The following is a 13,445-nucleotide window of genomic DNA, read 5'->3' as shown; positions in this document are numbered from 1 at the left end:
AATATAGTCATTATCAAAATTTCAGAAAGAAAACCAGGGGTGTGGAAAAACTTATTAGTAAAAATAATACTTCCTGAACATGAAAAAAAGAGATGAGTACAGTGGCACATGACTCTCATCCCAGCTACTCCAGAGACTGAGATGGAGAATTGAAAGACCAAGGCCAGTCTGGGCAACTTTGGGAAACCTTGTCTCAAAATAAAAAGGGCCAGAAATAAATCTCAGTTTTGAGCAGCCCCTGGGTTCAATTCCCAGTACACACATCAAAAACAAAGTATAAAAACAAATCTGAAAAAGGAAATGAACAACCAAATTCAAGAAGCTCAAAGTATCCCAACTACGAAAAACCCAAAGAAGTTCACAACAAGATACATTATCATCAAACTGTCAGTAAAATAAAATCTTGATATGAGCAAAGTGACACATCACAAAGGAAGCTTTTATGAGATTGTGGGGAGATTTCTCAGCAGAAACATTACAGTCCAAAAGGCAATCCTGTAATACTCTAATGGTGGTGTAATATTTCAATCACTCTTAATTCTAGTGTAAAACTTTCAAAAAAAAAAGCATATAAAATAACTATAAATGTAAAAACTATGATTAAGGATGGAAAATAAAAAGAAACAGTTTTTGCATGCAATTAAACTCATTATCAGTTTAAAATAAATTGTTGCAAATATAAGATATTTATGTAAGCCCTATGGAGAGTACATAAACCAGAGAAAATACCTATAGGAGAACAAAAGAAAAAGGTAATCATGCTTATTGAAAAAAAAAAAAAAAGCAACAAAATACAAAAGACAATAGGAGAGGAAAACCAGTACAAAATAATTAAAAAGAAATGCATAAAACTATTAGCAAAATGGCAATAGGAAGTCCTTCTCTGTCAATAATGACATTAAATGTGAAGGGATTAAACTTTGCACTCAAAAGCAGAGAGTAGCCAAATGAATAAAAATAAGACCCAACTAAATTATGTCTATAAGAGATCCACTTTAAACATAAGGACAAAGGATGAAAGTGAAAAGATATATTTTAAAAAAAAAAGTGCGTAAGTGGCAATCGAAACATAATAGGTTAGTTAGTCATACATGTATCAGACAAAATAGACTTTAACTCAATCATTCACAAGAGACTTTAAGAAGGACATTATATTAATATAAAAGATTCAATTGACCAGAAAGATATAACTATTATAAATATATTCACAAATAACAGCAGACCATCCAAAAATATAAAGCAAACACTGACAGAATTGAAGGAAGACAGAAACAGTAACACAATAATAGATTTCAATACCTCAGTTTTAACAGTGATCAGATCAACCACTGAATAGACGGTCAATGAAGACACAAAGGATGTCAATACTATAAACTAACTGGACCTGATACATATATACAGAGCACTGCCCATTAACAGAAGGATACACATTCTTCTCAAGCACACATGAAACATTCTATAGGACAGACTACATTAGGACACAAGACTTACTACAGGCTGTGGGTGTAGGTCAGTGGTAGAGCCCTCAACTTCACAAAACAATAAGGCTTAAACCTGAAACTATAAAACTTTCAGAATAAAAACACAGGAGAAAACCTTTATGACACTGGTTTTGGCAATGCTTCTTAGATATGACATCAAAAGCACAGGCAACAAAAGCAAGAATAAACAAGCAAGACTGTTATCAAACTTAAAAACTCCTGTGAAGAAAAAAAAAAAAAGAGTGAAAAGGCCATATAGCTGGTAAGGGGGTAGTATCCAGAATATGTATAAAGAATTTAGTTTGATTTAACCATTCCATGATATATACAAACATAAAATCATGCTGTACAACATAAATATATACAATTTTTATTTATCAATTTAAAAATAATTTCAAAACAAAACTCCTAAAGTTAAACCACAAAAATGTAATCGTAAATAAAACAAGCAAAGGACTTGAACAGATGTGTTTCCAAAGAAAATACACAAATGAAGGCCTAGAGGTGTAGGTCAATGGTACAGTGTGCCTAGCATGCATAAGACCAAAGATTCAATCTCAAGCACCAGTTAAAAAAAAAAGAAATAATACACATGGAGTAAGAATAAATGAAAAATTGCTCAACATCAACATCAACAATCATCAGGCAAATATAAATCAAAACAATGAGACATCAAATAACATTTGTTTCCTATATTTTCTACTATGGGAGAAGAAGAAGAAAAAATATCAGGAGTCGGGGAAAATGCAGAGAAACTGGACTTACACTCTGTTAATGGAAATGGAAATAAATGATGCAGCTGCTATGGAAAGCAGTATGGAGGGATTAAAAATGGAATTACCTATGATACAGCAATTCTACTTTTGGATATAAATCCAAAAAGAACTGCAAACAGGATCGTGGGGTTGAGAAGTAGCTCAGTGGTTACATGCATAAGGCCCTGGGTTGATCCCCAGTACCACAACAAAAAAAAAAGAAAACAGGACCTTGAAGAGAGATTTGTCCATCTATTCCCATTGTATTACGCCCAATAGCCAAGAAGCATAAGCAACCTAAATGTCCATTAAGGAATAAAATGTTTAATGATAATGGGGCAGATCAAAATCTTAATCATATCAAGAAAAACTTGAGGACATTAGTTTAACAAAATAAGCCAGCCACAAAAAGACAAATACTGCATGATTCCACTTATATGAGATATCTAAAATAACCAAACTCTTAGAAACAGAAAACAGAATAGTGATTGCCAAGGTTCCAGGCGGGTGCGTTGTTTTCAAGGAGGGCAGAGTTGTTCAGTTTCAGTTTTGCAAAATTAAAAGTGCTACAGAACTTTTGCATAACAAGATGCATACAGTTAACACCATAGTATTGCACAGCTAAAGATAGTTAAGGTATTATATTTTATATATGTATTTTTTAAAGTAAAAAAAAAGTGGCATGTGCCTAAAGTCCCAGCTACTCAGGGCTAAGGCAGAAAGATTACTGAGCCAGAAAGCTCAAGATCAGTCTGCTGGGCAGGAAGAAAGGATAAGGGAGATGGGACTTGGGAGTTGGGGGGAAATACATCAAAAAGATATTTAGTGCTATGTTTGGTCCTTGATGTGTTTTCCACAATAGCTTTGTCTATTCCTTAGTAGTAAACTAGAATGTTAACTTATACATATGCCTTCCTGAACTGTTTTTAAGTACCAGCATCCCATCTAAGAGAACAGACACCAGTACTTTAAGAGGTTCCATGTATTCCATGATGGACTGTTTGCACCAAAAACAGGTACTGAGCCCACCAAGAAGTCGAGGCAAGATAAAACCCAATTGTTTATTTCTATCTGAAAAAAGAACTTCTTCAAACTCATTTTGAAAAATAGACCAACAGTTTTTAGGTTACTCAGGGAAGAAAATGTTGGGGAGAATGCATAAAAAATAAATTCAGAAGTCTTTCAATTTGGAAAGATACAAAGAACAGGAAGGCTCCTTTGGGAAGTTATACCTTGCATCTACGCTCCCACAAGAAAGTATGTTAGAAATACACAAGATGGGCATCTAAAATTATGTAGGAGCCTATTTACAAGAATAATAAATCTTAATTAAAAGAGTCAACAGGGCTGGGGTTTTGGCTCAGAGGAAGAGCGCTCACCTGGCATGCGTGAGGTGCTGGGTTCGATCCTCAGACCACATAATAAAATAAAGGTGTCTACCTACAACTAAAAAAATAAAATAAATGTTTAAAAAAAAAAAAAAGAGTAAACAGCCAGGCACAATGGTGCATGTAGCTCAGGAGGCTGAGACAGGAGGATCAAGAGTTCAAAGTCAGACTCAGCAATTCAGTGAGGCCCTAGGCAACTCAGTGAGACCCTATCTCTAAATAAGAATACAATATGGGCGGGGGATGTGGCTCAGTGGTCAAGTACCCCTGAATTCAATCCCTGGTACCAAAAAAAGGGGGTCAATAAATCACAAAGTGTTGAAACCACAGGTTGTTTCTTGTTTTTTCCTGGTCACTTGGTTAGAACTTAATTCTAAAGGCTGCAATGCTGCAGGACATTGAAATGCAAGGAAACTTCCCTTTTATTCCATCAGTAGCAAGAATAAAGAAAAGTACTGCATTTAGAATTGTAACATCAACTTAAACATTGAAAAACATAGGGAAGCCGGGTACAAAAAGTAAACAGACTTATCTATTCAGGAGCATCAAAGAATGAAGGATTCAACAATATGAGCAATATTTACCCAATGCAGAACAAAAAAGAGACACTGATCCAGGCACAGTGGTGCACACCTGTAATCCTAGCAGCTTGGGAAGCTAAGGCCGGAGGATCAAAAGTTTAAAGGCACGATCATGTATAACAATTAGAATTAAAAAAAAAAAAAAAAAGAGTTTAAAACCAGTCTCAGGAACTTATCAAGGACCTAAGCAACTAAATGAGACCCTGTCTCTAAATAAAATACAAAAAAGGGCTGGGGATATCATTCAGTGGTTAAGTGTCCCTAGGTTCAATCCCTGGTCTACCCCCTCCCAATCCACCCCCCAACAAAAAAGTTATAGAGCTGTACACAAGTAATCACAAATGACTGGAAAGACAGTAAATGATTTAGAAACTTGAAGGAAAAGGTTTTTTTTTTTTTTTTTTTTTTTTTAATTATTGTTGTTTTTCAGGTAGAACTGGAGAAAATGGGGTTTTTAAAAAGGGTCTGAAAATTAAAACCCAAACACCTTAAAGAAGATGAACATCTTGATCACAAAAAAGAAAATCTAATGATGTTTCCAACATGTTTTATATTACTGTGTATTGTTATACTACTTCATGGTGATGTTTATAAAATTGAAATTAATGCAGAGACAAAGCTAGTACAAGCTATTTCCCAATCTGTTTAAAAAACAAATAAGAAGTACCTACATGGAAGACATATTCAGAAAGTTTTCTTACCTTAAATATACCAACCCAATCTTTTGGATGTGGATGGATATATGGAGTTAAGGTATAATGACATTCCAGATGTGCATTTGGAAGATAACTCTTGGCCACATTTTGAAAGATGACATGAGCAAAGTTGGAAGTCTGCAATGGGACTTCTTGAAAGGATGTCATTGTGAATCTGAAACAAGTAATTCACATACATTAAATGATACCAGCTAAGAAATTTATACCTTCAAAAACAACTTTAAATGCAAATTTCATATTATAAATATTGAAACTGCTCCTTAAAATGTGATTAATATAAAAAACATAAATTGAAAAACAACTAAGCCAATATGGCTCAGAAAGGTACATGGTGGTTTAAAAAAAAAAAAAATACAACTGCTTCTATTCCAACCAAAAGAAAATGAACTGGAGGTGTTAGTACACACAATGGCCCCTAGCAACAGACACTAAGAAAGAGAAATAGGGATAATTAAAATTCAGAATTTTATTTGCTACTGGTCAGTTAACTTTTCCTTCCTATATAGAATTCTTGGACTTTACCATCTTTCTCCCTAATCTAGCCCATTCCATCTCTCCCAACTCTCTAGGTTCTAGGCTCTTATAACTGAACTGGTGGTAAACCTCTCTTTGTCTGCATTCTTACCCCATGTTTTGATCCCTTGGATCAGCATTTCTCAAACCTAGTTTCACATTAGAATCATCAGGACTCTTTAAGAAGAAAAATAGATGCTTGACATGATAGTGGGCCCCTGTAATCACAGACACTGGGCAAGATGATCACGGCAAGATGATCACAAGTTCAAGGCAAGCCTTGAAACTTATGGAGACTGTCTCAAAAATTGTTATAAAATTAATAGCCAGGTGTGGTGAAACACATAAATCAATCCCACAGACTCAGGATTCTGAGTCAGGAGAATCAAAAGTTCCAGGACAGCCTCAGCAACTTAGCAAGGCCCTCTCTCAAAATAAAAAAATGAAGGTTGTAGATGTGGCTCAGTGGTAAACTCTGGGTTCAATTCCCAGTACCAAAAAAAAACTATAAAATTAAAAGGGCTGGGGGTGTAGTTTAACGGCAAAGCACTGCTTGTCCAATTTTCTGTACCACAATAAATAATAAAAGAAAATAGTGGTGCATGCCTATAATCCCAGCAAGTCATGAAGCTGAGGCAGGAGGATTTCAAATTTGAGGCCAGCCTCAGCAATTTAGTAAGACCCTGTCTCCAAATAAAAATGACCAGGATGTAGCCCTGGAGAAAAAAAAAAAAGTGATGACTTTCTAGGAGTGGGACCTGTGTGCATGTGTTTATATACATAAAATTCCTCCCTCCCCTACATCTCTAAGTAATTTTAACCAACTGACCCAACTCAATCATTTTAAGTCTTCACTACCACTCACTCATTTCTATAAATCCCAGACTCAACCAGCCTTCTTGTGTTCTGATAGAAGTTTGTCGAAATCTCTATATATGATATAAAAAAATCTCAGCTTTCTACTTGAAATAGCTCAGCTTATTTGTTCCTCTCTATCTAAACGAAATTCACCCCTTCATTCTGAGTTCAATGATCCTACCTTGACTTCTAATATTCAGGTACCCTTCCATATATTTACTGATTAAAAATAAATATTAAAAATAAAAGTATAATATTGATAAAATACTGAAAAAAATCTACTAGAGACTGAATGAATTGGCTCACTGACTTGATGAACACCAAGATTAGATAGCAAATGGAACAGTGATGGTGGGTTATAAAAATTGTAAGAACCAAATGTTTTCCCTATTTTGTGCTCTACTTTTGAGAGAAAGGGAACAATTGGGGATTTACTTTTAAAAGCAATTTATGAGTCAAGCACTGTAGCACATGGCTTATAATCCCAGTGACTCAAGAGACTGAGGCAGAAGGATGTCAAGTTCAAGGTCAGCATGGGCAATTTACCAACACCCTGTCTCATAACAACAAAAAAATTTTTTTAAAGATAGGGAATAGGGTGGCTGGGAATATAGCTTAGTGGTAGAGAACCCACCTAGCATACAGAACTCCCTGGATTCAATCCCCAGTACTGCAAACAAAAAACAAAAAACAAGCAACCTACAGAGTATGTCACAGGCTCAGTATTATTATTTATTCTACCATACACATAGGAAACTATGATTGACCTTATAGCACTTGCTTCTGAGCTATTAAAACAGGAATCCCTGTAATAATGGGGGAAAAGAGCCAAGATTTTTTTTTAATCAAATAAATATAACTTACTTCACAACTCAATGAAATTCATATAAGGCAAGCACAACCGACTCTTCTGGCTTCCCCTCTGCTTAGTACTGCTTTATCAAACAATATATCAGATATCTCATACAAAGACTGTCAATCATGATCCAGGAAGCAACTGTGATAAAACAGACTAGTTGTCCTAGCCTCTCCCCACTTGATGTTTGCAAGGATTCCAAGATCAAGCATGCATTCAGTAACAATCCTTTACTAACAAAAGGACTTTACTACCAACAATGGTATTTCACAGGACTTAACTCTGCCTGGAAACCTAAAGTCTTCAAGAAAATGAAAGTTAACTTTAAAAACATTGGGGAACTCTGCCTATAATAAGTAACTTGAAGAGCACTCTTATTTTATTTGGGTTGTCTGAACTAATCTGAGCTCCCCAGAAGGTCATGATACTAATGACCTGAACCACTAATAATCTCTTTACAAATCAGTAGCTTCACAAAAAAGAAAAAAAAAAATCCATGTTTCCAACCACTTATAAAAAAGATACTACTGGTTATAAGATACTAACAAGAGAAACTATAGCTAAATCAATTGAACCAACATCCATTAGATAACAACCACAATTGAGTTAAGCGAATCTGCAATATTTTTCCATAAAGAAAGTGAGTATTTAGGTCTATTTGAGGAAGATATTCACTAAGGAGGAAATGAACTAGCTCACTATAAGCTTTCATTGTTTTTAATTAAAAGCTATTTAAGGATGAAACTCTTCCTTAAAATTTAAGTATCCTAAACTAAGCCAACACAGCTGTACCTACTCATAAATTAAGGCAGGTGTTTAAACTTTTGTTTAACCTCATTTTTTAAAATCCATAATCCAACCTTACACTTTTACTTCATTGTTTTTTAGGTATAAAATAGCAAGTGGGTATAGACATCTGTATTTAAATAAGTAAATGTAAACAGATCCAAAGGAACTCAAAAAAATATACACCATATAGTCTGTACTCATGAGGGATGTGTGAAAGAGGACTTTAACTCTTAAATTTATTGTTTACATTCTACAAATATACCTAAGTGAACTTTATTGTTCTAAATGACCAAATAACAAAATCTCATTTTTAAATCCTTCCCCAAAACTCAATAGAAAACACATTACACTGTAAATATATTCGTGATGCTTGTGTCTGAAGAGTAAGAAAATTTGTGATCACCCTATTAATAGCCTTCAATCTAGGGCTGAGGCAATAGCTCTGTGGCAGAGCACCTCCTAGCATGTATGAGGCACTGAGTTGGATCCTTAACACCACATAAAAATAAACAAAGGCAGGGCTGGGGTTGTGGTTCAGCGGTAGAGTGTTCCCACTGCACCTGCGGGGACTTGGGTTAGATCCTCAGCACCACATAAAAAAATAAATAAATGAAATAGAGGTATTATGTCCAACTACAACTAAAGGAAAAAAAAATTTTAAAAAAATAAAGGCATTCTGTCCATATACAACCACAAAAAAAAAAATTTTTTTAAATAGCCTTCAATCTCTCTCCAAAACTCTAAAATTTAAATGCTATTATAATTATAGAAATATATTATAAGTCATTCCATTATGCTTGTTATTCATTTTTATTTTTATTAAATTATAATATAGGTTTGTTATTTTTAAAAAGTGAACATGGATGGATACAACCTGAAAATTACATCACAAATCAACTCATTTTAAATTAGTAAAATAAAATTTGTAATTCCCATACAGTTCCTCTGGTTCACTCCTTCCACAGATAAGAAATAGAGTGAAGTGATGAAAAAGCTTAGAGAAGTGCTGGAATTCACTGAGAATACCAAAGCCATGCATGCACATGGCCCAGTGGAGAAGCAATATGCAAAGTCACTGCATCACCTTGTGGTAATGCCTGGGAAGTGTAGCTTTGGGGGGGGGGGGGGGGTTTGAAAAGAGGAAATACAGCATTTACACACAAAAGTGGAAACATGACACTTCTTAATATCAAATTCTGCTTCCTATACTCTAAAATACATCTCCAGAAACAATACAGTAAAACAGCATATCAAGAATAAGTAAAAATTTTCCAGTCAATAATTAAAAGACCAGATACACCTGGGAAGCAAAGTCCCTATCAGTTAGAGGTACTCAACTAATTATAGAAGAAATGTCTTGATTTCTGGAATTTGTTTTAAAAACTCGGGGGGGGGGGGGGGGGGGTGTGTGATGAAGAACATAACAGAACAAGATTGAAAAAAATCTGTTCCATTTTTCCATTTTACTGTTCATTCTTTTTCTACATGTCTGAGATTTTCCACAATAAAATTAGTAAAACCAAAGCAAATAGAGAAGCAGACTAGCTGAAAATGTAGCTCAGTGGTAGAGCACTTGCCCAGCATTTGAAAAGTCCTAGGTTCAATCCCTAGTACTGAAGAAAAAAGAAAAGAGGGTAAGCAACAGACCAGTAGTAAAAACTCCATGTGTCACTTACTGCAGTAGAAACACTACGCACTTTTTAATATGAACACTTAGAAGTATCATAACTCAAGTAGTGTTAGGCAGAGTTAGCAAAAGTTTTCAAAATCTTCATTTTAAAAAAATGTGAACCTTTAGAAATTACTTCCAAACTTCAGTGCTGGAGGACACAAAAACATCTAAAAGGTTAAAATATCTAGCATTCAAAGTTTCCAATTACTCCTAATTAAGCTCAAACACTGAGCTGTATTACAGACCTCTACTTCAGAAAATACTGTTTTCTGGAAGGCTAAAGCAAAGCCCCTAGTGTATTAATCTGGGCACTTGCAAACATTCCAATCTCCATAATCCTTTACAACTGAGTGCTTAGATTGCCCACGTCACCCACACTACTTATTTACCTTTTAAATTTCTTTTTCTAAGTTGATTTCTAAAATGCTATGGCCTTGGCCCCTAAATATTAGGGGAAAGAAAACTTTTAAAGGTTTACTTTTAAAACTTTTTCTTCTAAAGGTTTATTTAGGACAAAATAAGCTTTAAAAAGCCAGAATGCAAAAGGTCCAAATTTTACAGAGTGATACACATGGCTGCAATCCTAACTGTAAAGAGAGGCCTGCAGTTTAAGAATGTGGTGACTAGAAAACAAATAGTACAATAAGTCGTTCTTGAAGCTAAACAGATTGCAAAAAAAATCAATTAATAATAATTATCTAGCTTCATAAATCATTCCAAGTTTAATCAAATAATCCTTCAAGAAATTAAGTTTACCTTTAGGAAGAGAACAAAGGGAAGAGTTTGGCCTTAGTTCCTCTTCTATACCTGAAGGGCACTTTGAGGACAATCAGCCCACTTTAGACTAATGTTAATTCAAATGATATTTTTAAATGCCTTTGGAATTGAGCACCAAAATTATATTTAGTAATTGCTCATGCACAATTCGTATAAATTTTGCCAGCACTGAAAGATTAAGATGTGCCCATCTAAATCTAACATTTAGATTTATAATTCATAACCACCCTATAAAACCTAAAATCTAATATACGAACAAAGTCAAATGTCACAGCGTTTCCGAACAAAACTGTTATCAATAACGTATAACATATTTCTTTATTGCGAAATAGAGAAATAAACACCAGGTAAATTAACAGATTTCCCGATCAAGGAGTGCCAGTCAAGACTTGTCCACCACCTGAAGACCTGCAGGGTGTCTGATGGGGGGTGAAGGCAAGGGAAGGAGAGTTATGATACACAGAAAAGTTGACTAAGAAAAAAAAAAAAAAAGTGACTGTCTTCAGAAGACTTCATAAAAACCTCTTCTAGCACCGAGAAGAGGGGGCCCTTTACAGATTAACAGCTAAACTAATCCGGAGCCCAGGTGAAGTAGGAAATCAGGCCAAAACAGCTAACCACGCCTGCGGGCCTCAAATGTGGGCGGCGCAAAGAGTCTCCGCCTCCTTCTCCACTGGCGACTCAAACCAAAACAGTTGGGGTTTGCTCTGCAGAGGCAAACTCAAGCGTCCTTGCCGGGCCCGCCTACTTGTTTTCCCTGTCTAACCTACACACACTACCCTCAAAACAGCCACCCTAGAGTTGAGTCTTGGACACAAGAGTCTCCCGCTCCCCGAGGGTCACCCGCGTCGCTAGCCCGCAGCCAAATTGCCCGGTCACACAGAGCAACCCAGAACTGCAAAGGCCTAACCCACCGATTCCCTACTTCGTGAGGCGGCCCCAGTCGCCTTTCCAACTCCAAGGCTGCCCCGAGTCGCCCACGCACCCGTCACAACCACCTTCCTGGTGGGAAGAACCGTCCTTGGAAAGGAAAACATCGTTATATGATAGCTTAGTCACCACGGAGACCATTTCCAAGACCCGCCAGGCCCCTAGATTCTAGGGACTTTGGCGGGGAGGTGGGGGCGGAATGTAACTAGACCCCCAAGAAGACTCCGGGGGAGTCCGCCCCGCACGACCCGGAGCGGTCCGGAAAGACACCTTACCCAGGGAAGGGTTCCCAGGCGGAGGGGGAAATGTTAGACTGGTTTCCAATCCGGAGCCGCCATCAGCCGCCTAACCTCTTCCGCCACCACCACCTCCTCCTTCCACCCACCGGCTACAGTTCCCCTCAGAGCCGAAAGCCGGCGCCACGTCACTTCCGCCCACGGGGCAGCCCCTTCCGCCGCCGCCGCCGCCGCGCAGGCTTGGCCCGCCCAGCCCGCCGCAGCGCCCCCCACCTCCAGTTCCCTGCGCCCAGCCTTCTTGGCCTGGTATCGCAGGACCCTCAGGGGTCCCTTCAGCACCTTTTGTCCCTTGCGGCTGCTACTCTCCTCCCTTTGGCCTTGGCCTTTCTGTCAGTGACCTATTCGCAACAAAACAGGATCCTTTTGAAACTTAAAGTAACTTACTAGTTGTCACTGCCTGCATCATACAAACCTAAGTCACCTGTTTTTTTCCTTATCTATTATCTATTAAGGAAATAGCCAGAGAACACCAAAGCTTTCTCCCAGCTCCTGGCTGTTTTGTGCTTTTTTGAACCACGATGTGTTTCTTAATTGTAAAAACCTGTTTCTCTTGGAAGCTAAGCTTTTATATTCTCATACCCTGATTCTATTCCCCGTCACTCCGCCAGTGGCTTCTTTCCACCACATTTCTGTGAAATGTTAACTGCTTTATATATGTATATATATATACATTATCTTGTGTGCGTGAATTTTGTCCTGGGTTTCTGTTTAATTATAATTTCTAAAATCACTTTTGACTGTTATATATCCTACCTTCCTGTTTCAGGCTTTCAGTTTGAGTCCTAACTACATGTAAACAAGTATTTTCTATTAGAATTCTTCATATTCCTGTGTTGCCATAAAAAATCCTGATAAAATTTGCAATATCATCAGTGAAGAAAAATAATAAATTCGTTCACATTAAATCTTGAAACACCTAATAAATAACATTAAAAAAAATCCTCTTCCTAGTACTTGCATCGTTGCTTCCAAATATTTGAGATGACATTAGGTTCCATAGCACAGGTCTTTAGTATTTGCTGATTGATTTGTTTCTGATGTTCAGTTAATGAAATCAGAAAAAATGTTTAATACAAACTGAAATGATTAATGTATTTTGTGTAGGTATTTTTTAGAATTTATTTTACCCAGGAACCTCTTTGTTTTAGAATTTTAACTTGCTCTATTCCTTTTAATAATGGTCTCTTGAATTTTTATACCATATTTCTCCCAGAAAGATTAAAAATATATCCTCATGTTATTTAACTGAATTTTTAAAAAAAAATAGTCTGTTGTATGTATGGCAGTGAGTTGAAGATCCACAATTCCCTATACAAAATCTTTTTTCCAGATGAATTTCAGAACTCAGAATTTTGCAGACTTTAGAGAATTATACTTTATGTTACATGATATCCTACAGGGCCTAGGAGAAGAACCCATAATCAAGGTAACATGGGGATGGTAAAATTATAAATATCACCTTAAGTAGGATTAATGAATCCTGTAGTCTCATTTCAGAGCAGGTTTTTCAGATCAGGTTTTGCCAGTTTGCCACCTTGACTCTAGGTAAAGTCAAGTTTTAATGGCAAACAGGTCAGGACAGGTTTTGTCACCAATGTTAAGAAAACATTTGATTTTCTGTGTTTTAGGGGAAGTTCAGAATGGTAAATAAGGGAACACAGAGCTGTTCAAAGAATTATTGGGAAATCAATCACTGAGTAACTCAACAATTTTTCTGGAACAATTATACTTTCAGGCAGTTGTCCTAACTTACCACATATACGTTTTGATTAGGAAAATATGTTGATTTGATCATAAAACATGCTGTCCCTTTATTTGAAGACTTATGTAAGG

General features: G+C 36.4%; 1 protein-coding gene across 3 annotated transcripts in view; it reads right to left on the bottom strand.

Annotated features, from left to right (window-relative positions):
* Tax1bp1 (Tax1 binding protein 1) overlaps positions 1-11,720 on the bottom strand; it is a 70,030-nt gene extending 58,310 nt beyond the window's left edge. For 2 of the 3 annotated variants that reach the window (XM_076835811.2, XM_076835822.2), the window contains exons 1-2: positions 11,592-11,720; positions 4,907-5,075 (exon numbers count right to left, since the gene is read on the bottom strand). In XM_076835811.2, the coding sequence (XP_076691926.1) occupies positions 4,907-5,068 (162 nt within the window). In that variant the 5' untranslated portion in view covers positions 5,069-5,075; positions 11,592-11,720. Of the gene's footprint in view, positions 1-3,615; positions 3,683-4,906; positions 5,076-11,591 lie in introns of those variants that run through there. The other variant, XM_076835831.2, reaches the window with a different exon arrangement.
* Between the last annotated feature and the right edge of the window lie 1,725 nt (positions 11,721-13,445).

The sequence above is a fragment of the Callospermophilus lateralis genome, chromosome 1, assembly GCF_048772815.1.
Source record: "Callospermophilus lateralis isolate mCalLat2 chromosome 1, mCalLat2.hap1, whole genome shotgun sequence".
NCBI classification, from domain to species: Eukaryota; Metazoa; Chordata; class Mammalia; order Rodentia; family Sciuridae; genus Callospermophilus; species Callospermophilus lateralis.
This window is presented reverse-complemented; position numbering and strand designations above follow the sequence as displayed.